The 20,184-nt window shown below is 43.4% G+C and overlaps 1 protein-coding gene across 4 annotated transcripts in view; it reads left to right on the forward strand.

Moving 5' to 3' along the window:
- The window catches only part of LOC102012511 (transmembrane protein 225-like), a 50,479-nt gene extending 31,079 nt beyond the window's left edge, over positions 1-19,400 (forward strand). The window contains exons 1-6 of one of the 4 annotated variants that reach the window (XM_005397954.2): positions 8,153-8,216; positions 8,543-8,664; positions 13,188-13,398; positions 15,005-15,151; positions 16,425-16,562; positions 19,080-19,400. In XM_005397954.2, the coding sequence (XP_005398011.1) occupies positions 8,623-8,664; positions 13,188-13,398; positions 15,005-15,151; positions 16,425-16,562; positions 19,080-19,252 (711 nt within the window). In that variant the 5' untranslated portion in view covers positions 8,153-8,216; positions 8,543-8,622 and the 3' untranslated portion in view covers positions 19,253-19,400. Of the gene's footprint in view, positions 1-8,152; positions 8,217-8,365; positions 8,665-8,705; positions 8,901-13,187; positions 13,399-15,004; positions 15,152-16,424; positions 16,563-19,079 lie in introns of those variants that run through there. The other 3 variants (XM_013521191.1, XM_005397956.2, XM_013521192.1) reach the window with 3 other exon arrangements.
- The last annotated feature ends 784 nt before the right edge of the window (positions 19,401-20,184 follow it).

Raw genomic sequence — 20,184 nt, forward strand, 5'->3', positions numbered from 1 at the left:
CTTTGATAAATAGTGCTGGAAAAATTGGTTTTCCACACATTGGAGAGAGAGAGAGAGGAGAGAGAGAGAGGGAAAGAAGAAGGAGGAGGAGGAGGAAGAGGAGGAAGAGGAGGAAGAGGTGGAGGAGGAAGAAGAAGAGGAGGAGGAGGAGGAGGAGGAGAAGCAGCAGCTAGCCTAGCTATTCTATTTGCAGACAAAGTGAGTTTTGAGCTAACCTGAACTATATAGCAAAACTCTGTCTCAAAAAACAAAACTCCACAAAAAATCATAAGACTTCACTGAAGAGAGACCCTATACATGTGTTGAATGTGGGAAGACCTGCAGTTGGAACTCCCACCTTACAGTGATACCTTAGTTCATGAACTTAATTCTTTCCACCATTCTGGTCAGAAATCGAACTGGATGAAAGCCAAATCAAATTTTCCAATAAGCTCAACACTGAAACTAACCCTTTGAATTTGATTTGGCTCTCATCCAATTTGTTTGTGACCAGAATCATGGAAAGAATTAAGTTTGTGAACCAAGGTACCACTATATTTAGTGTCAGACAATTCACAGTGGAGTAAAATCCTATGAATGTAAAGAATGTGGAAAAACCTTCAACTATAGTTCATACCTTATTGATCACCTGGAAATCTATACAAGTGAGAAACATGAATAAAATCAGTGTGGTAAAATACCACTGAAGTTCAGGTCTTTAAAAAGAAATCAGAATGCTGGGTGTAGTGGCACATGCCTGTAATTCTAGCACTTGGGAGGATGAGGCAGGAGGGTTGCAGTGAATTCGAGGCCAGCCTGGACTACAAAGTGAGTCCGAGGCCACCCTGAACTCCATAGTGCAACCCTGTCTCAAAAAAAAAAATCAGAATTCAGCTGAATAGAAGGCCTCTGAGTGTGAAATGGGAAGGCCTTTAGTCTTATCTCAGCTCTCAGTAAGACACCTGAAGAGCCACACAGTGGACAAATTTTATGGATGTGTTTAGAGCATGAGAGCCTTCAGACAGAGTTTACACTTATTCAGCCATCAATAGGTTCACTGGAGAGGAATCTGTAGGGTAAGCCTTGTTTCAGAAAGCCTTGTTATGTGTTGGGCAATGTGCATGAAGGGAAAAAGGAAGTATAATGCAACATTTCAAAGATGATGGCCAGAGATAGAAACTTCAGTTAGCACTACTTTTAACTTGATGTTGAGGATATACGTCAGAGGGAGATTTTGTGGTTTGCTTTCCTAATTTCTGTAGTCATCACCTGACAATGGAGTAAGTTAGATCCAACTTAGGGAAGAAAGAATCAGGGAGTTCTAGATTAAGACTCATATGTCAGGATAACAGTAGATGACCTTAGAACCCAATACCTGTGTTTCTCTTCTATCTTGATATATCTGTAGATAGTGCTTAGTCTTGGGTAGGAAGAACCAATATAGTGAAATGGCAATACTACCAAAACTGTTATACAGATTTAATGCAACTGTGATAAAAATTCCAATAGCATATCTCACAGAATTAGAGAAAGTAATCCAAACATTCATTTGGAACCAGAAGAGACCTAAAATAGCAAAGGCAATTCTGGGCAGCAAAGGAAAGGCAGGGGGTATCACAGTCCTTGACTTGAAATTATACTATAAAACTACTGTGATAAAAACAGCATGGTACTGGCAAAAAAACAGACCTGAGGATCAATGGAACATGTTAGAAGATGCAGAAACAATTCCAGATATACTCAGCTACCTTGTCTTTGACAAAGGTGTGGAACACATTCACTGGGAGAAAGATAGCCTCTTTAATAAATGGTGCTGGAAAAACTGGCTCTGCATATGCTGAAGATTAAAATTGGACCCATATCTTTCACCATGCACTAAACTAAATTAGAAATGGATCAAAGATCTAAACATTAAAACAGAAACATTAAATCTGCTGGAAGATAGAATAGGTAAAAGTCTTAAAGACATTGGTGTAGGCAAAGAGTTTATGAATAGAACCCAGATCACACAGAACTATCACAAAGAATCAACAAGTGAGATCTCATCTTATTGAAAAGCTCTTGCACATCAAGAGAAACCACCAACAGAATGAAGAGATAATCCACAATGTGGGCAAAAATGTTTGTCAGCTGTCCCTCAGACAAAGGATTACTATTGAGAACATATAAAGAACTAAAAAAAAAAAAAATCAGACCTCTCAAATTTAAAAACCCAATCTAAAAATAGGCATCTGAGATGAATACACACTTCTCAGATGAAGAAATAGAAGCATCAAATAAATATATGAAAAAAAGTTCAACATCACTGGTCATTCAAGAGATGCAGGTTAAAACAACACTGAGATTCCATCTCATCCAGAAAGAATGGTTGCCATCAAGAAGTCAACCAATAACAAATGATAAAGGGGCTGTGGGGAAACAGGAACTCATCTCTGCTGTTGGTGGGAGTGTAAACTGGTATAACCACTGTGGAAATCAGTGTGGAGATTCCTCAAAAAACTAGCCTGGAAGGTCCCATTCGACCCAGCTATTCACTTCTGGACATCTTCCCAGAAGAATTAAAAACATCATACCACAGCAGCGTATGTGCACCCATGTTTATAGCAGCACAATTTGTAACAGCTAGATCTTGGAAACAACCCAAATGCCCCAAAACCGAGGAATGGATTAAAAAGATGTGGTATTTTTATACGATGGAGTACTACTTAGCTATACAGAAGGATAAACTTGATACTTTTATAGGTAAATGGATGCAACTTGAGACCATACTCATAAGTGAAATAAAACAGACCTGCATGTGTAAACATCGTATTGTCTCCCTAGTGTGAAAAGATGAAAGAGTAAATAAAATCGAAAGTGTAGGCAAATATTGTAAAATGGGAAGAAACTTCAAAAGGAAAGAGAAACTAGGATGGGGGAATGGAGAAAAGAAGGAATGGAAATCAAAAAGAAAAAATATATAAAAGATAGTTAAGATAGTTATACTACTAATTTCTCTCAGTTCATTGAAAAGAAAGGTTTGTGCTAATATTGTTTGGACAATTAAATGCCAATATCTTGTACTCTGAATAACAAATTTGAAGATAACAATATGCAATATATTAACCATTGTTACCCTCCTAAGAAGAAGTAGTAGTGCTCAGATCTCTTTGGATCAATATTTTACTTATCCATGTTCTGCCAACTACTGAATGTTTTTGTCTTATATGACATAAATGGGCAAGTTTTCTAAACTGATAATTTTTCACTATGGCATGTTTTCATGTGTTTGTTGTATGTCAGCTTGGCTATGCTGAACTGAACTGAACTCCTTCTTGAATGTTCTTGTTCAGGTGGGTTAAAATGGAGATTCTTGAGAGAACTGGAGAAGAGTAGAAAACGGCATTATTTTGTAGCTTGTACATGTTGCTGCTGATTTGCATATCTTGTTGTCTTGAAGCAGAGACTGGGCTGCAATTGCTCTACCTTCCTCTGATTCTCCCTTGCCTTTACTGGGCCAGATATGTTAGCATGTGAGCTTAGCTCTGATGGAGGACCTCAAGTTCTGCAGGATACCCTTATTTTCACATATCAGAGACAAAAACAACTGACTTGGTTTCATTCCTCATGAGGTTCCATCTCATACTGGGGGTTCCAGGCTGCTTGTGATTGTCTCTTCCTTTCTGTTCACTCTGTAGATTTTATTTTTCTATTTTATCTTATCTTATCCTATACTATCCTATCCTATCCTAGCTTAGCCTAGCCTAGCCTAGCCTAGCCTAGCCTAGCCTAGCCTAGCCTAGCCTAGCCTAGCCCAGCCTATTCTATTTTTTTTTCCTGTAGGCTTTAGTCTTCAGCATCAAACAGAGACTTCAGCCTTGTAGCTATTGCTTAACTAGCTCCCGCCATTGTGTAAAACCAGTTTCCCGCAACAGATCTCTTTAATGTGTGTGTTTTTCCTGTGGCTCTGCTTCTGTGATTGAACCCTACTGATACACATGTGGAACTATCTGCAATGGGAGTCCCCAGAGAAACAATCAATAGGGTATAGATAGAAGTATAGAGAAATTTATTGTAAGTGTTTGGCTCATGTGATTAGAGAGACAGAAACCAAAAATCTGTTGTCTGCAGGCTGGAGGCCCAGGGAAGTAGGTAGTATAGCCCAGTCCAAATGTTAAGGCCAGAGAACCAGGGAGCCACTGGTATAAAGACCTGAAGAACAGGAGTGCTAATGTCAAAGGCAGGAGAAGATGGATGTCCCGGCTCAAGCAGAGAGCACATTTCCCCTTCTTTCACCTCTTTGTTCTACTAAGACCTTTGAGGCATTGGATGATGCTCTTCTGCATTAGTGAGGGCAGATCTTCTTTACTGAACCCACCAATTTAAATGCTGATCTGTTCCAGACATGCACATGTCCAGAAATAATGTTTCTAGAAATGATGTTTTACTGGATATCTGGGCATCCCTTAGCCCAGTCAAGGAAAAAGTTTGGTAACAGCAAAAGCTTGGTAATCTAGTCAGGTGAGTATGAGGGCAACAAATTCATCCCAGTTTTCAGTGATTTCTCAACTCCATTCTAGGCACATCAGGATAATGGTCACCTAAGCACCCACCTCTCTCCTCCTCATGGCTTCTAGCTGCAACAAGAAACAATAGCAGGAATTCCCAAGTTAAGTTGCATATTAGAATCACCTAGGGAATTTTAAGAGCACTAATCTTAAGAAATGCTACGTGGTTGATGTAGGTTACAGCCTTGATGTTGTTTTTGCTGTGCGTGTGTGTGTGTGTGTGTGTGTGTGTGTGTGTGTGTGTGTCTGCTGTCTGTCTGTCTCTGTGTGTACGTTACTGGTATTGAACCCAGGGGGCCCTTAAATTTTTTTTCTGAGACAGAGTCACTCTCAAATTTGCAATCCTCCTGCCTCAGCATCCTGAGTAGCTGGGATTACAAGTGTGTGCCACCATACCTGGCTGACTCTGGGGTTTTATAAGTTGTTTCTAATGTGCAACGAAGGCTGAGAATCAATATAATAGAAGACATTAATGCTCTCTAGGTGCTGAGAGGACACAAAGAAACAAGTAGAATCTAGTAGCTTAATCGTGAGGCCTAGGGTGAGAGTTTAGAGGATGAGGTGCCTACAGGGAAGGAAAGAGAGGGTTTCTTAGGCTGTGGCTATTAAATAGATTGCCTGAGGGCAGTAATCTAGGACTCAAGGGAGCCTACTCATTTCCCAACGTTACTCAGTAAAACTACGGTTTGGGCAACGATAGTTTTTCCTTTGGAAGTTGAGGTCCTGGGGAAAATCAAAACTCTACACGTCCAGCCCCAGCTCATAGGGTCCCATTGCAGCTCTCCCCAGACCTGGAAAAATAGGAAAAGGCTTTCAGAGGATGATATGACTTAACATTGTGCACACACTTTAAAAGTCCAGTTCTAGAATGGGCTGGCCCTGCAGCCTCTGGTCACAACTTATACACAGCGCTGGGCCCCTTTGGGTGGGGGGCACTCTTTATGCTCTGAGTTGAAGCAGAGTCTTTGGGTAAAGGAGAAGACAGAAGGAGGGGGAATGCTGGCACTCACTCAGATGTGAGTGCTTTAATCCCATCAGAGGCCCCTCACAGTCCTCAGGATGAAACCCTACAAGGTCCCTCCCATTCTGGCCCTGAGCACTGACTTCTCAAATCTTCTTGTGTCCCCTTTCTCTGAATTTCACTGTGTCCTGGAAGGCAATAATTTTAAGTGTAGGTAGAAGTAGCTAGTGGGTCACAAAACTTGTGGTGAATTGAACCCAGCATTAAAAGCAAAACAAAAAAAGAGCAAAAGAAAAATATAAGCAAGACTAGAATGGAATAGAGAACATCTCTATGTACTGCACATAATAAATGTAAGTGAAACTTTTGTTCCAAGTATGTGTTTGTGCAATGTGCAGTGTTTTTGTTTTTGTTTTTTTGCCATAGAAGTAGGTGGAAATCTTTGAGAAACACATGTAAATCTCTTCCACTAAGTCTTTGTTGATGCAGTCCCCTTTGAGGACAGGAGACTCTCTGAATAGCTCCTCTTTAGACTGAATCGATCTCATTTAGTAATTCTCATTGCACACTATGCTTGCCTTGTGTACATTAGAAAAAACACTCAGATATTGAGTGACTGAGTCACTAATGATAAACTTGAGTTCATTATTTCTATTTTTTCCAGTTTTATCTGAAGAATTTCAATACACAGAACAGTTGAAAGAATAGTATAACCAACAACCTCTATACTCTACACTCAGAGTAATAATGTTTAACATTTTTCCATATTTGCTTTCTGTCCACCTTTTCTCAGTCACTTCAAAGATAGATGTAAACTTTACCCCAAAATAATATGACAGGCTTCCCCTAAGAGTAAGGTTATTCTCTTATATAATCACAATATTATTAACATACCTAAGAATAAGACTATAATTCCATAATAATAGCTAAAATGCAGTCTATATTATGATTTTCTTTTGCCTCAAAGATGTGTTTTGTAGCTATTTTATTTAAAATCAGAGGGCCTGGGATGCAGCTCAGCGGCACAGCACCTGCCTGGCAAGTACGAGGTCATGAGTTTGATTCCTGGTACCAAAAAAAAAAAACTAAAATAAAATTGGAATAAAATAAGAGCCATAGATTACACTGGTTTTATATCTCTTTAGTTTTGTTTAATCTAGAACAGTTCTTTCACCTTTCTAATTTTTTTATGTTTTTGGAAATGGGATTGAACCCAGGGCCTTTCCACTAAGCTACATCTCCAATCCTTTTTTATTTTTTATTTTCAGACAGGATCTCACTAAGCTACTGAATTGCCCAGGCTTGGCTCAACCTTTCCATCCTCTGGTTTCAGCATCCCAGAGTGCTGGGATTACAGGTGTGTGAGCCATGCACCACCATGCCTGGTTGTTCTACCCTTTAAAAAACAGAACGATTCTACAAAATTCATTTCTGTTTCCCTGTGGTGGTGTTTAACTTCCTTCTCACCCTAGTACTTCCTCTAAGTCAGAATGAGTTTTAGAGACTTGATTAAACATTTCTGGCAAGAATGCCACAAGTAATATTACCTTTGTACTTCGATCTGTCAAGAGGCACATACTCTCAGATTATTCCAAACTGAATATCAATTGTGGTACTTGTTTAAGGTAGTGATTGTTAGAGCTGCCGTTATGTGAAATATTCCTTTTGTTTGTAAGCAATTTGTAAGCTTAATAGATGTAGCATGCTGTGCAGAGCCTGTTCCTCTGCAGCCTAGCGTTTTTGTAACCATAAATAATTCTTTGGGCAAATTCTTAACCTGAGACTCAGTTTCTTCATCTGTATATACGGATAATAATGCATATCTTCCAAAATTGATGTGTGATAACTTTTGAAAGTGTTGTGCAAGATAGTGCATGTGAAAATGATGTCATGTTCTGCCACAATGCCCATCTTTGAAGAATACCATCCTTTTTTCCTCAAGAAATTTTTACTCTGCTGGAGAAGTGGCTAGCTTTTTAGATGACCCCCAACTGCTGGTCACTGTGGGGTGTGGTTGGCTCAGGCTGAGCTGGTGGTCATACTTCAATTCTTTTGGCCCGAGTGGAATGGTCCTTTGACCCCAGGAGGGCTAATCAGAATACTCCACTGGGAATCTCTGAACTAAGTAAGGATGAGGAAAACATTTCCCCTAGGGCAGTGGCGGTGAACCCAGAGTGGGCTGTGTGCATCATTGAAAGCTCTAAAAGGTCCACCACCAGTGCCCTTGGGTGACCTGAGGATGTGTCTGGATGCTGTTGATGGCTATTTTCCCAATCATTTGGTGAGATCCATGCTCTCTTTGTGGGATCAGGGAAGAGGGGAGTTCAAGGACCTTCTTGGCGTTACTGTCTTCTTTGTCCAGCATTATCTCTGCTCAACCCAGCCCCAGCCATGGACTGTGAGCCTTTTGGCAGAGTCCTGTCATGTACTTCGGGCTTGATGGACCATTCAATAAATCAGTCATCCACGGGCTTTCATTCATTTCTGTGCTCTTAGAATATGAGCTGGTTTGTGAGGAAGTGGAAGGAGGTGCCAGCCATGGCTTTAGCTTTTGAAAAATTGAGTAATAAATACATTTCCTTAGTGAGTATGGAGTCAGGAGAGGGGGGCCGGTGATTTATCCAGCCCAGTGTGGCTGCTATTGCCACTAGAATCAGCCACCCCACCCCCACTCCAGGCTGGAAGTGTCTTCCTCCAGCCGGTGTCCATTTCTTCTGAGTTTTCCCCAGGTTAGCAGTGGCCTGGGTGGGGTGGGGGGTGTCGCTGACACTGGTGAGTTGGGCAGACAGAGTTCTGAGAGAGCAGAAGGAGAGCAGAATGTGAGAATGGGATGGTCTTCTGCAGGGGATCTGAGGGATGGGAGTCCGAGGTCTTGCCTTCCTTTCCCTCTAGGTATACCTGTTATTTAGTGCGGTGTCTGCTGCGGGTCCTTTCCAGGCACATCGCGGGGCCCCTTTCAACAATCCAACAGGTTTACGGGGTGTTGCTAGTTGCAGTTTATAAATGAGAAAACTAGGACCCAGGAAGAAGTGACTTACCCAAAATAATCCTGCAGGATGATGGCAGAGCTGGAATTCGAATTCAGACCCCACCAGCTCTAACTCCAACTCCTACCGGTCTGTGAGCGAGGCCAATATGGCGAACCAACGTGCGGATGTGAGTTGCGACCCAGGGCAGGTGAGGTGCTAGGTGGAGCCGGGCTGGGGCGCCCACACGCGGTCGGGGTGCGGGGGTCGGCCAACAGGAGGCAGACGCCCAGAGCGTGCTGGGCAGGCTCTGAGGGAGGCCCAACAGAAGCCCGGGGAAGGAACCACGACCCAGAGGTGGATCAGAGGCCAGGGGCAAACTCTTTTCCCCTAGGGAAGCCTTTCCCTGGCACGGGATGGGACGGGAGACCCCGGGGCGGTGCTGAGGTGAGAGGCGAAATGTCCCTGAGGGTGGGAGAGTGGAATGCATGAAGCCCCCTCCCCAGTCCTCACCCACAGGCCCAAATCAGGCAGCCCTGACTGTCCCAGAGGACAGGGGACACGCAGACCAGCAAAATGTCCCTGTGGCTTTGGGGCCATGGGGAGGCAAAGCCTTGACATTCCGAGGACAGGGCCGGGGTGTTGTTAGCAGGAAGGAACGTCTGTCTACGCCTTGGTCAGTTTGCAGCCCAGGTGCCCACAAGTTAGGGGTGGAAACAGTGGAGAGTGAGCCGTCCCCGCCGCCAGGAAGCTGCCTTCTCTGGCCCCTTCCCCAGTCCAGCCCCGATGGGATTTAGACCTGGCCTCTTGTTATTGTCCCAGGGAGGTGCCAGGCTTTAGTTCAGACCCTGTAGCGCCTGAATTGAGGGGACTTCAGTCAGGCCAGTCACCCCTAGATGCTGAGCCGGCACCACTGAGTGTTCACACTTCTACTTTGGAGTCACAGGTCATTTTGAAAACAATATTTCAAAAAAGCTAGCAACAGCGTTTGCCTAGCTTGCTTGAGTCCTGGATTCCATTTCTGGTGAAACAAACACCAAAAACACCAAAAATACCAAGAAACAAAAGCAATCACTGGCCCCCTAAATTTGGGAATCTGTGAACTGGTGGCAGCTGGTGAGGTGGGTGGGGCAATGATGCAAGATCCTGGACTCTGTGCTGCACGGACTGTGGGGTTCTCCGTCAGTCAGTCCCTCTCTCTGGCTCTCCCTTTAAGACTGAAGTGGCCATGCTCCTCCAGGCTGGTCTGTATCAGTGTATGTCCTAAACTGCATGTCCTTGGAAGTGCAATTGTCTAATAGTACTGCTAAGGGCTGCTTCATGTGAGTCCTGATGCCTGGGGAAGAGGACAAAGTCCTCATCACGGGAGAGTGGACAGGCTGAGATGGGGCACACAGGGCTAACTCGAGGGGAGATGAGGAGTTAGTTCTGTTCCATGTGATGCATTTCTGTGTGTCTCCCCTCAGTATTTACTAAGAGCCTCTGAGTCCCGTCTGGCTTCACCCCTGAATCCCCCCTGTTGGCCCATGCTGTTGCGGGATAGCCAGTTAGTGCATAGTTCATTTTTTTTTTTTTGATTCTTTATATATTTTATTTTATTTTTTATTTTAAAGAGAATAGAAAAAAAAAGAACAATAGCAAAATACAAACAAAACAGAGTGAGGACATTAAAAATGATATGGGGTTTCAAACCAAATGATAGGGATTAACAGTGATTGTTATATTACATATTGTTATCTTCAACGAAGTTGCTCAGATTACCAGATGTAAGAATGGAAGACTGATCAAACTATTAAAGAGAATAAGAAAATAATAATTTAAAAAAATATTAGAGACAATACAGAATTTCACTAGACAGGATGGTAGGAATTCACCAATGGTTATTATATTGCATATTGTTGTCTTCACACCAGTTGCTCAGATTACCAAATATAAGCATGCAAAACTGGTCAAAATATATATAAAAAAATTAAGCATTAACTGTTCCTTTCAATAAACCATCAGACATCAGCAGTACAGTTATCCCACACATATATATATATATATGTATATTGCCTTAGTACTTTATTTCTTTTTCTTTTTTCCCTCATCCCAGTTGTTCCTTCCTTTAAGTAATTTCTTTCCCTTTCATATCATCTAGTGTACATTTCAGGTTTTATTTACTTTTTCATGTTCTTACACTAGGGAGACAATATGATGTTTACACATGTGGGTCCTATTTATTTCACTTATGAATATGGTCTTTAGTTGCATAGTTCATTTTTGTTGAGGGAATGGATGAGGGCTGTTGTCTGGGATGGCTACATGGAGTGGTCAGACCAAGCTCTTCAGGGGAAGTAGGATGTGAAAGGCTTGGGGCAGTGGTGACGAACCTATGGTACGCAGGCTGCAGTGGTCTGTTTGTTATCATTGAAAGGTCTAAAAGGTTTGCCATCACTGGCTTAGGGGAACGGAGAAGGCATCCTGGGAGGCTTCCAGGCTTGGAGGCTGGTGTGAACTGACTGTGATTTCTGTGTGTGGAAGGAGGCATGTAACTATGGGGACGGGGAGGATGGATGCTATGAGAACTTCATGAAAGGAAACTTCATGGGTGAGGAAGGCCAGTGAGATGGAAGCGTGGAGGGAAGGGAGAAAGCAGCATAAGCTCAAGGCTGGAGTCAGCGTGGGAGGGTGATGGAAACAGGAAAGAACCGAGGTCCCGTCTAGAAAGGCTGAGAGTGGGGAGTATACAGGAAGCGGGGAGTATACCTGTCAAATGAGATGCCCAGCCTATGCACCCATCTGGAATCCAGGAGACAAGATGCAGCTCTGCTCTTTGCTTTGAATTTTAGAATTAAGACTTGTAAATCTGGTCCAACCCACTTCATTATGGTAGAGCAAAGGAAGATGAGGGTCTGAGATTGATGTGTCGGTCTGGCCTGAAGAGGGGATGGGAGGTCAAAGGAAGGATTTAGAGAGGGAGGATACAGTTAGGAAGGATTTAGAGAGGGGAGGATACAGTTCCTCAGATGGGAAGAAGAGAAAAAGAGTGAGTGACAGAAAGAAAGTACATCAGAATGTTTCCAGTTCCACTTATGGTGATCAGCATATTTGGTGTCAGAGTGCTGGGAAGGATCTGCACCTCTCTCCTGGACTATCAGGATTGCTGGACTGCAGGGATCAGCAGTTGTCCGAGATGCTCCCTTCCCTGGGTGCAGCAAGGGTCCACCGCAGGACCGTAGTGGTGCCCCAGGGCCTGCACTGGGCATGAGTGCTTGCACAGTGTGCCGGAGAGGGGAGAAAAGCACCCTCTCTCCCACGGCCTTGTCTTCTGTACTCACTATGCAGTTTGAAAACTGGTGCTGCCACATAGAGCCCTGGTTAGAAGCGCTGTCCAGACCCAGCTTTGGGTGTGGCTGGGAAGGACTCTTGGTGCGGCCCTCACTTACCTTGCTACATCTTTCATCTTTATTTCTCCTAATGCCCCCGCCCAATAGCCAGGCTCATCACAGTGCCCCTGGTGCATCCTGACCGGCCCTGCTCTTCCTGCAGCATGCCAGGCTTCTAGCTTCTCTTTTCCTTCCCTTGCTTTTGTTTCATTACTTCAGGAGAATTAGAGGAAATCTTAGGGCTCCCAGGCTTAGCAAAGACAGAAGGGAACACGGGAAATGTGCTCGAGTTGTGCCCTGAAGTTGTGAATGGCTATCAGCTCTTTCTCCCACAGGGAGTTTTGAATTTGAGAAGTCACCTTCCATCCCTGCCCCTGCCCCCCAACTTTAACGAAGCACTTGGGCACAGAGCAGAGTTTGATGCTTCAATATATGTTACTATACTTGGTCTACTCAGTGGCCCTTTTGGGTAGTTGTTCTAGTCTCCCTTTTCCAAATGGGGAAATCAAGGTTCAGAGAGTTTTTGAGTAAATTCTCTAAATGGCACAGCTAGGAAGTGGCAAAGCTGAGATAATGACTGAGGGCTCCTGAAGCCAAGACCACCCAGCACTTACTTAGCACAGCCCAGCTGCTCTTTCAGAAGACATCTTAGTGACAAGTGTAGTGAAAGAGAAAACAAGTTGAGGTGGGGGACTGTATGGAAGAGGGCTCCTTAGCGGAGGGCCTTGACCTCCAGGGGCTCTAGAGGGTCTTCAGGAGGCTCCATGGAGCAGCAAAACTAAAAGCAAACCTTTCTGTGTGCATGGGACCTGCTCATTTTTCAGCAAATGGCTCTTTCTGACCAGATGGGCCTCTCCCATCTGAACCCTGGGTTCTTGTTGCCAGAAGGCTGTCACTGAGTCAGGCACTTGAGGCTAGTTGTCACCCAGCCCGCCCCGCCACCGCGAGTCCTCAGTCTGTGCTCAAAAGACAAACAACTGACACAGAAGAGGCTGGTGGAGATGTCTGGCTTGCAGTGGGGTGAGTATCAGCAGAATGGAAAGATCAGTGCTGTAGAACCGAAGAGGGCTTGAGGAGGCAGGGCTGACCTCGTTTTGCTATAGGATGAAATTGGTGCAGAGAGAGGGCACTTGCTATGCTCAAGGCTGTCTAGTGAGTCAGCAGTAGATATTTCATGCACATTTTAGGTCAGCTGCAGAGTGTTGCATGCTGTACAGTTAATCAGGAGAAAGAAATTCCCATTGACAGAGCATTACCTGTGTGCTATACCCACTACCCGCAGTTCCACAGGAATTGCCTCCTTTACCCTGTGCCACAGGAGAATGTGGAGATGTCCCGCCTCTGCCATCACTTTTCCTTTGCGCAGGTGATGCTGACTTTTGAGGACAAAGCCATGAAGAGATTCACCTGGGCCATTGCCCCGGCCTTGGCCTCCCTGGGCTACCTGTTCATACTGGTGGTCTCCATCTTTCCCTTCTGGGTACGTCTGGTGGATGAGGAGTCCCATGAAGTGTTTTTCAGTGGCCTGTTTGAGAACTGTTTCCATATCAAATGCTCGAAGCCTCGACCCTTATCCAGTAAGGAGGGCCGCGTGCGAGGATGGGGGAAGGGGAGATGGGGCCAATGCGGGTGACTGGGCAGGCTGGGGGCAGAGGACACAGTTTAATAAGCCCATAAGGACGTCTTCTCAGAGTCTGCACTCTCTTGGGGTGAGAGGAAAGTGGGATGCTGGGAAGGGGCTAACAATGTCAAGTTCATCACTGGAGTAGAGACAGATACGCCAGGAGCAAAGCTTATTTCTAGGCCTGGAGTGCTGCAGGTGGGACAACAGAGATTCCTGCTCTGCTCCCGGGGCTGCCATTGGTTTGCACACACAGCACTCTCATGGGTGGGCACAGGGAGGACCCTGGCTGGCAGAGCATAAGGCTGGATTTTGGCCTCTTCTGCCCTGAAGATAATGTGCTCAGGTCTGGGGCCATATATTTTTATTATTTTTTTATTTTAAAGATTAAAAAACTAACAAAACAACAATGAAGACAAAATCAAAACAACACAAAAACAACAAAAACGATACATAGGGGGACCAAATTTGAGAGGGAATGGACACAGCTGTATCAGTTCAGCAGGCTGTGAAGGCTCTCAAGGTCATTTTTTTAAAAAAATTTTTATTTTTAGGCAAGGTCTTGCTGGCAGTTCAGGCTGACCTTGAACTATGTTGTCCAGGCTGGCCTCAAACTCATGGCAGTCCTCCTGCCTCAGCCTCCCACGTGCTGGGATTAAGGGCATGTGCCACCAAGACCAGTCTCTTAAGATCAGGTTTACAAAGAATTTTTCTTTTCTTTTCTTTTTTGGTGCTGGAGATTGAACTACCCCTTAGATGCTGGTAACATCACCCACTTCTCACCACCTAGGAAAGCCAAAATGTCTCCAGGCATTATTAAATACTTGAGGGACAAAGGCTGTCCCCAGTTGAGCACCACCAATTTAACCCAAGCGGAGACTCTGGAATGTCTGGGACTTCAGCAACACCTGCCGTTTGTACTACCTCCAGATGTATATCTCTGGCAAAGTAGTGTTAATATGATCTGAATCACACTGATAGCAGAATAAATCACCCTATTCCCAGACTCTGGCTCTGCTATTTTTGATGTTTCTCTTATCGTGTTAACCAGCAAAATTAAATAGGAGAGGGGGTTCCTGCAAAATTCAGAATATTTTGACCTCATGGAGTTCAGATTTTCCATGGTGAATCACTTTACCATAATCAGCACAGCTGTGAGTCTTCACACTCACACATGTGATGACTTTTATTAGGAGAGTTTTATTTCGTGTTGTTTATTAAAGCTACCATTTTCCCCAAATACACAAGACACTGTTTCCCTGCCATGACTGTTATAGCCAGATTCACGTAATAATGTTTGTAAAGAACTGATGAATGATTTCAGTGTCTAACATTGTCAGTCAAGTTTGTTTTTCACTATTTTCCATGTTATTGGAAACAAAAATGGTAAGGCTACAGCATTTTTCAAGGCAAAGTAGCAGGCTCACAGCACTGGTCCCAAGGCCATGCTTAGAGACCCAAGGGTGGTCGAGACTCCAAGGCCATCTGTGCCAGGCACTGTGGGGTCCTTCCCTCGAGGGGCAGGGTCCACAGCTCCAGCCCGCGCTCTCCCTCTCCTGCAGTTTACATCTTCCTCGGCCGGATCTTCCTACTCTCTGCAGTTGTCTTGGCTTTCCTTACCACCTTCTTCATGGTGTCCTTTGCATCTGACCTCTTCTGGAGGATCCGGAGGCCCAATGTCCTGTCAGCCTTCACCAGCTTCCTCACAGGTGTGGAGTGGGACAAAAGAAGTGGGCAGTTGGTTTCTGTGATGTCAACAGAAGCATAATTTTTTTTCAGCATGGGTGGGTCAAATACCTCAAGTGCACTATCACTGGGCTGCATTTCCAGCCCTTCTTACTTTGAGACAGGATTTTGCTAAGTTGCCTAGGCTGGCCTTGAACTTGTGGTTCTCCTGCCTTCACCTCCTTCCTCAGTCATTGGGATTATGGCCATGTGCCATCATGTGTGGCAAGAAGCATGATTTTTAAGGTCCCCTTCTTTGCCTTCTTTATGAAGCAATCTACTGCCACATCTATTCTGTCAGAATTTATGATGCCTCTTTTTTGGGGCTTCTCATTACTCCACATTTCCAGATCTCACCTTGTGGATTTGAGGTCATATGTATAAGTGGTCACTTCTCCATCCCTGTGACTGTCATAAAATCTTGCAAAGAATTATAATTAAAATATATCATACAAAGGAAATGTTTCTTTCTTTCTTTTTCTTTTTTTTCTTTCTCTTTCTCTCTCCTCCCTCCCTCTCTTCTTCCTTCCTTCCTTCCCTCCTTCTTCTTTCTTTCTTTTCTTTCTTTCTTTCTTTCTTTCTTTCTTTCTTTCTTTCTTTCTTTCCTTCCTTCTTTGCTTCTTTGCTTCTTTCCTTCTTTCCTTCTTTCATTCTCTTTCTTTGAGGCAGGGTCTTGCTGTGTAGTTTAGGCTAGCTTGGAACTCACTAGGTGGCCCAGGCTGACCTCAAACTCTCAGTGATTCTGCCTCAGCCTCCTGAGTGCTGAGATTTCAGCATGTGCCACGAGGCCCAAAGAAATAAATGTTTCTTAAATGAATGAATGCAAGACTATTTGGGACCATTGGAGCCTTTTGGCATTTTAAAAGGATGCCCCACCCTGGCAAGTGCCCAGCCCAGTGGAGGAGGTGGAAGATATGCAGTGGGAAAACCGGGTGGAGTTTCATCCACACTGTTACACCCGGAGCACTCAACCTGAATTGAGCCAAGTGCACAGATACAGAGGGTGCCAGCAAAGGGATTTCTGATGATGGGGCCCCTAAGTGTTGAGGCACATGGCTTTGAGATGGGCTGGCAAGGAAGGAGAGACAGGCAAGTGGAGTGCTGTGGGAGGCTGTTGGCTCTGCAAGGGCAAAGGGTGAAGGCAGAGAAGGAACTTCCAAGCAGGGGACACACCGCTGTCTAATTCAGTGAGAGAGAGGCTGGAACCAAGGCAGGAACCTGGGCGGAGAGCAAGGGTACCTCCCTGTGCACCTCCAGGAACCTGTGCCTCCCTGGCCTTGTTGCTGCATGCCTTGGAGATCCGGGATCTGAGAATGAAGCCCAGCGCCCCACAGTTCTCCGTGCAGTGGCCGTACTACATGCTGGGCGTCGGCGTCCTTCTGTTCCTACTGGCTGGTGAGTGTCCCGCAGCTGCTGCCCCTCTCCCTGGCCTCGGTCCACAGTTAGAAGCCTCTCCAGGGAGGATTCTAGAGCTATGCTGTTCCAGACTGTAGCCACTAGTTACACATGGCTATTTAATTTTAATTAATTAAAATGAAATAAAGTTAAAAATTAAGTTCTTCAATTACATTAGCCATATTTCAGATTTTCAGCAGCCACATGTGTCTAGTGGCTACTGCATTGGATGGTGTAGGTAAAGAAATTTCCATCTCTGCAGGAAGAGTTTGTTTGACTTTAGAAACAAACTCTTCCAAATGTCTACACCCTCCTTTATACCATACTGGTTTGCATTCCTGTCTTTATCTTTATCTTGAAATCTATAATCTTGTTCTTCACTGCAGCCCTTTATCTTCAAACACTTTCACTTATTTAGATTTTTTTTGTTGTTTGTTTTTTTGAGACAGGGTCTCACTCTGTAGTTCAGGCTGGCCTTAAACTTACTTTGTAGCCCAAGCTGGCCTCGAACTCACAGCATCCTCCTGCCTCAGCCTCCCCAATGCGGGGATTACAGGTGTGCCCCACTATACCTTGTCACTTATTTAGATTCTTAATCCTAATTTTGTCCTAACTCCTAATCCTTTCTCCCCTTTGTTAACTTGAGCTATGATCATACTGTATTGTAACTTAACTTTTAAATATGTCAAATATATAAATTCTGGGGGCCTGGGGATATAGCTCAGTGGCACAAGTCCTTGCCTGGCAAGTGCTAGGTCCTGAGTTTGATTCCCAGCACCAAAAAAATCCCATATATATATATATATATATATATATATATATATAAATAAATGAAATATACATTTTTTCATTTTTTAAATGTATCAATAAATGAAATATACATTTTTTCATTTTTTAAATGTATCAAATACATAAAAAATTATGATGTAGTTATGATACAAAGAGTTATAAATAAGCTGAGTACCCATTTCCAGCTATATATTTTAAGAACTAGCCATGTCTTATTGAATCCATGTTTGTAATTTATACCATTATTTTATATAACACTGAGAGGAAAATTAATGCCAAATATAATCCTGTGATGCTATAGCAAGTTTGAGTCTATAGTCTACTGTTTTGTAAGGCTCTTTTTTTTTGGCATCAGAAATTGAACTCAGAATCTTGCACTTGCCAGGCAGGTGTTTTTTGCCACTGAGCTATATCCCCAGCCCCTAGGCTCTTTCTTGTAGTGTCTTTTTTCCTGATATATATATATAAGATGTAGTGTCTTATATATATATATATATAAGGTGTAGTGTCTTATTTCCTTATATATATATATAAGAGAGAGAGAGAGAGAGAGAGAGAGCGAGTGTGTGTGTATTCCTATTGTGAATTCATTTCTGTTGGAATTTTATTCATGGAAAATCTTTGAGACCTGGATTTAGAGTGTTTGCTCTAAAAGGATTCGCAGTTGCATTGTGCCTGATGCTTGTGTTCACAAAGATTTGAGTATCACAAACAAAATTTTTAGGTTTTGTGAATTTAATCGCAAACCCATGTTCCAGCTAAGCTATGTTCATGAGTTTTCAGCCAATGCAGCTGACTTTGAGGTGCCCACTTAGTACAGCAGATTCATTATTAGATTTTCCACCCTGAGCAGCCCATGGAGTTTTTCTCCTACTTTTTGTGCCCCAAATGACCAGCAGAATGGAAACTTGGGGTGGCCTGAATTGGGTCTATATCTTCAGGGTGAAGGCTAAGGTGAGTTTACTAACTCTCTAAATTCCTGTTTTTACTTTGGTTTTGGCTTCTATGAATATTTTACTTTGGTGCCAGCTCAGTGAAACTTTTTTTTCTTTTGTCTTTTTGAGACAGGGTCTCACTATGCAGTTCAGGCTAGCCTTGAACTCACTTTGTAGCCCAGGCTGGTCTCGAACTTGTAACAATCCACCTGCCTCAGCCTCCTGAGTGCTGGGATTACAGGCGTGCGCCATCAGTAAAACATTTAAACATAACATTTTAATGAAACATTTTACTTAGAATTTTTACTGTTTTTAGTGGGAGAGTAACTGGCCTGTTGAAAACAGAAGTTGTCTTTTATCTTGATGCAGTATCTATTTTTTGCTCAATATTTTTCCTTTTGTTCTTATAAACATTGATGATCTTTTTCCTTTCTTACTTTTCTAAGGGTCATAAGTTGGACATCAAGAGGCCTGGGTTTTCTGTTGGGCCTTCTTCTCTGTAAAGCTTGATCATTCACTTATTAATAGGTTAGATGGTTGCTAATGTGCTTTCAGCTCTGGGGCTAGTCCTCTGGTTTTCAAGTGCAGCTCTTTGTACTTCTTGTCCTTTGACCGTCTCTCTTTCTATCTCTAATATGCTCTGTTGGAGGGGAGAACCCTGGGGGGTAGATCCAGAACAGAGAACTCACACTGGAGAACGGAGCTCCTGCTTCTACATCACAGAGCCCTGTGACATTCTCCTTCTCACTGTCCCTTTTCCTCTCACCTGACCCCAGCTTTTGCTGTTCTCTAGGTGCCATCTGCCTGTCTCAAGAAGCAAGCTGCCATAGCTGCCATATGTTGCCCCTTTTCCAGAGTCCCGAGGAGGCCCAGGGCATCTCACACCTGGACAGGCTGGAGAGTTTGGGAGGAGGACTGAACTTAGTACAAAAGGGGATGCTGCTGCAGGAAGAAACAGTTATCTAGCGCAGGATATTGTTTCTCTACCTGTCCTCCAGCTGTGTGAAGGCATGCTTATTGATTCTGAGTGTCATGTCAGCCCTCCATGTCCCCGTGCACAGCAATTCAGGCCTGCTTGTATTTGAAATGTATTAAAAATTCTTAGTTCTTTCAACTCTTCTAAGCTTCCTGTGTGATTTTTTTTTTTGCAGGATTTTTTTTTTTTTTGCACTTTTCAATAAAGAACAGCTACTCTGTTGGTTCATATCTCAAAAATCAAGCATAGAGGTCACGAGGGGAGGAAGAATAGTACAGCACGATCAACTGAAGTGAGATTTGTAAAACAAAAACTGTGTAGAAAGTAGTCCCAACACAACATGTTTGAGCTGATAACATTAAAATGAAAAAGTGATGTTCCCTGATGAGAAGTGTGACTCGCTTCTATCTGGGAAACTTTTCCTTCCTTTCCTTTTTTCCCCAGTACTAGAGATTGAACCAAGAGCCCTCACACTGAGACATATACCCAGCCCTTTTTTGTATTTTTTATTTTGAGACAAGTTGCTCAGACTGGGCTCAAACTTGCTATCCTCCTGCCTCAGCCTCCACGAGGGCAGGGCTTACAAGCATGCACTGTCATGCCCAGTTCTAGGAAATTTTTTTTTTTATTTTAAAGAATAAAAGAAGGATAACATAATAATAGGGGGGACTTAGCAAATTACAGACAAAATGGTAGGAAATTATCAATGGTTATCATTTTACATATTATTGTCTACAAAATAGTTTCTCAGGAAAACAAATAGACAAATAATAGTGAGTTACAGACAAAAGAGGTAGGAGATTATCAATAGTTGTTGTACTATACTTTGGTATCTTCAAAGTGGCTTCTAAGGAAAATAAATAGAGCTATACATGAGTGACCTATTGAAAAATCATTAACTATTCTCAAGGAAATTTTTCTT

This window comes from Chinchilla lanigera, unplaced genomic scaffold (genome assembly GCF_000276665.1).
Source record: "Chinchilla lanigera isolate Chin_1 unplaced genomic scaffold, ChiLan1.0 scaffold00059, whole genome shotgun sequence".
Lineage (NCBI taxonomy): Eukaryota > Metazoa > Chordata > Mammalia > Rodentia > Chinchillidae > Chinchilla > Chinchilla lanigera.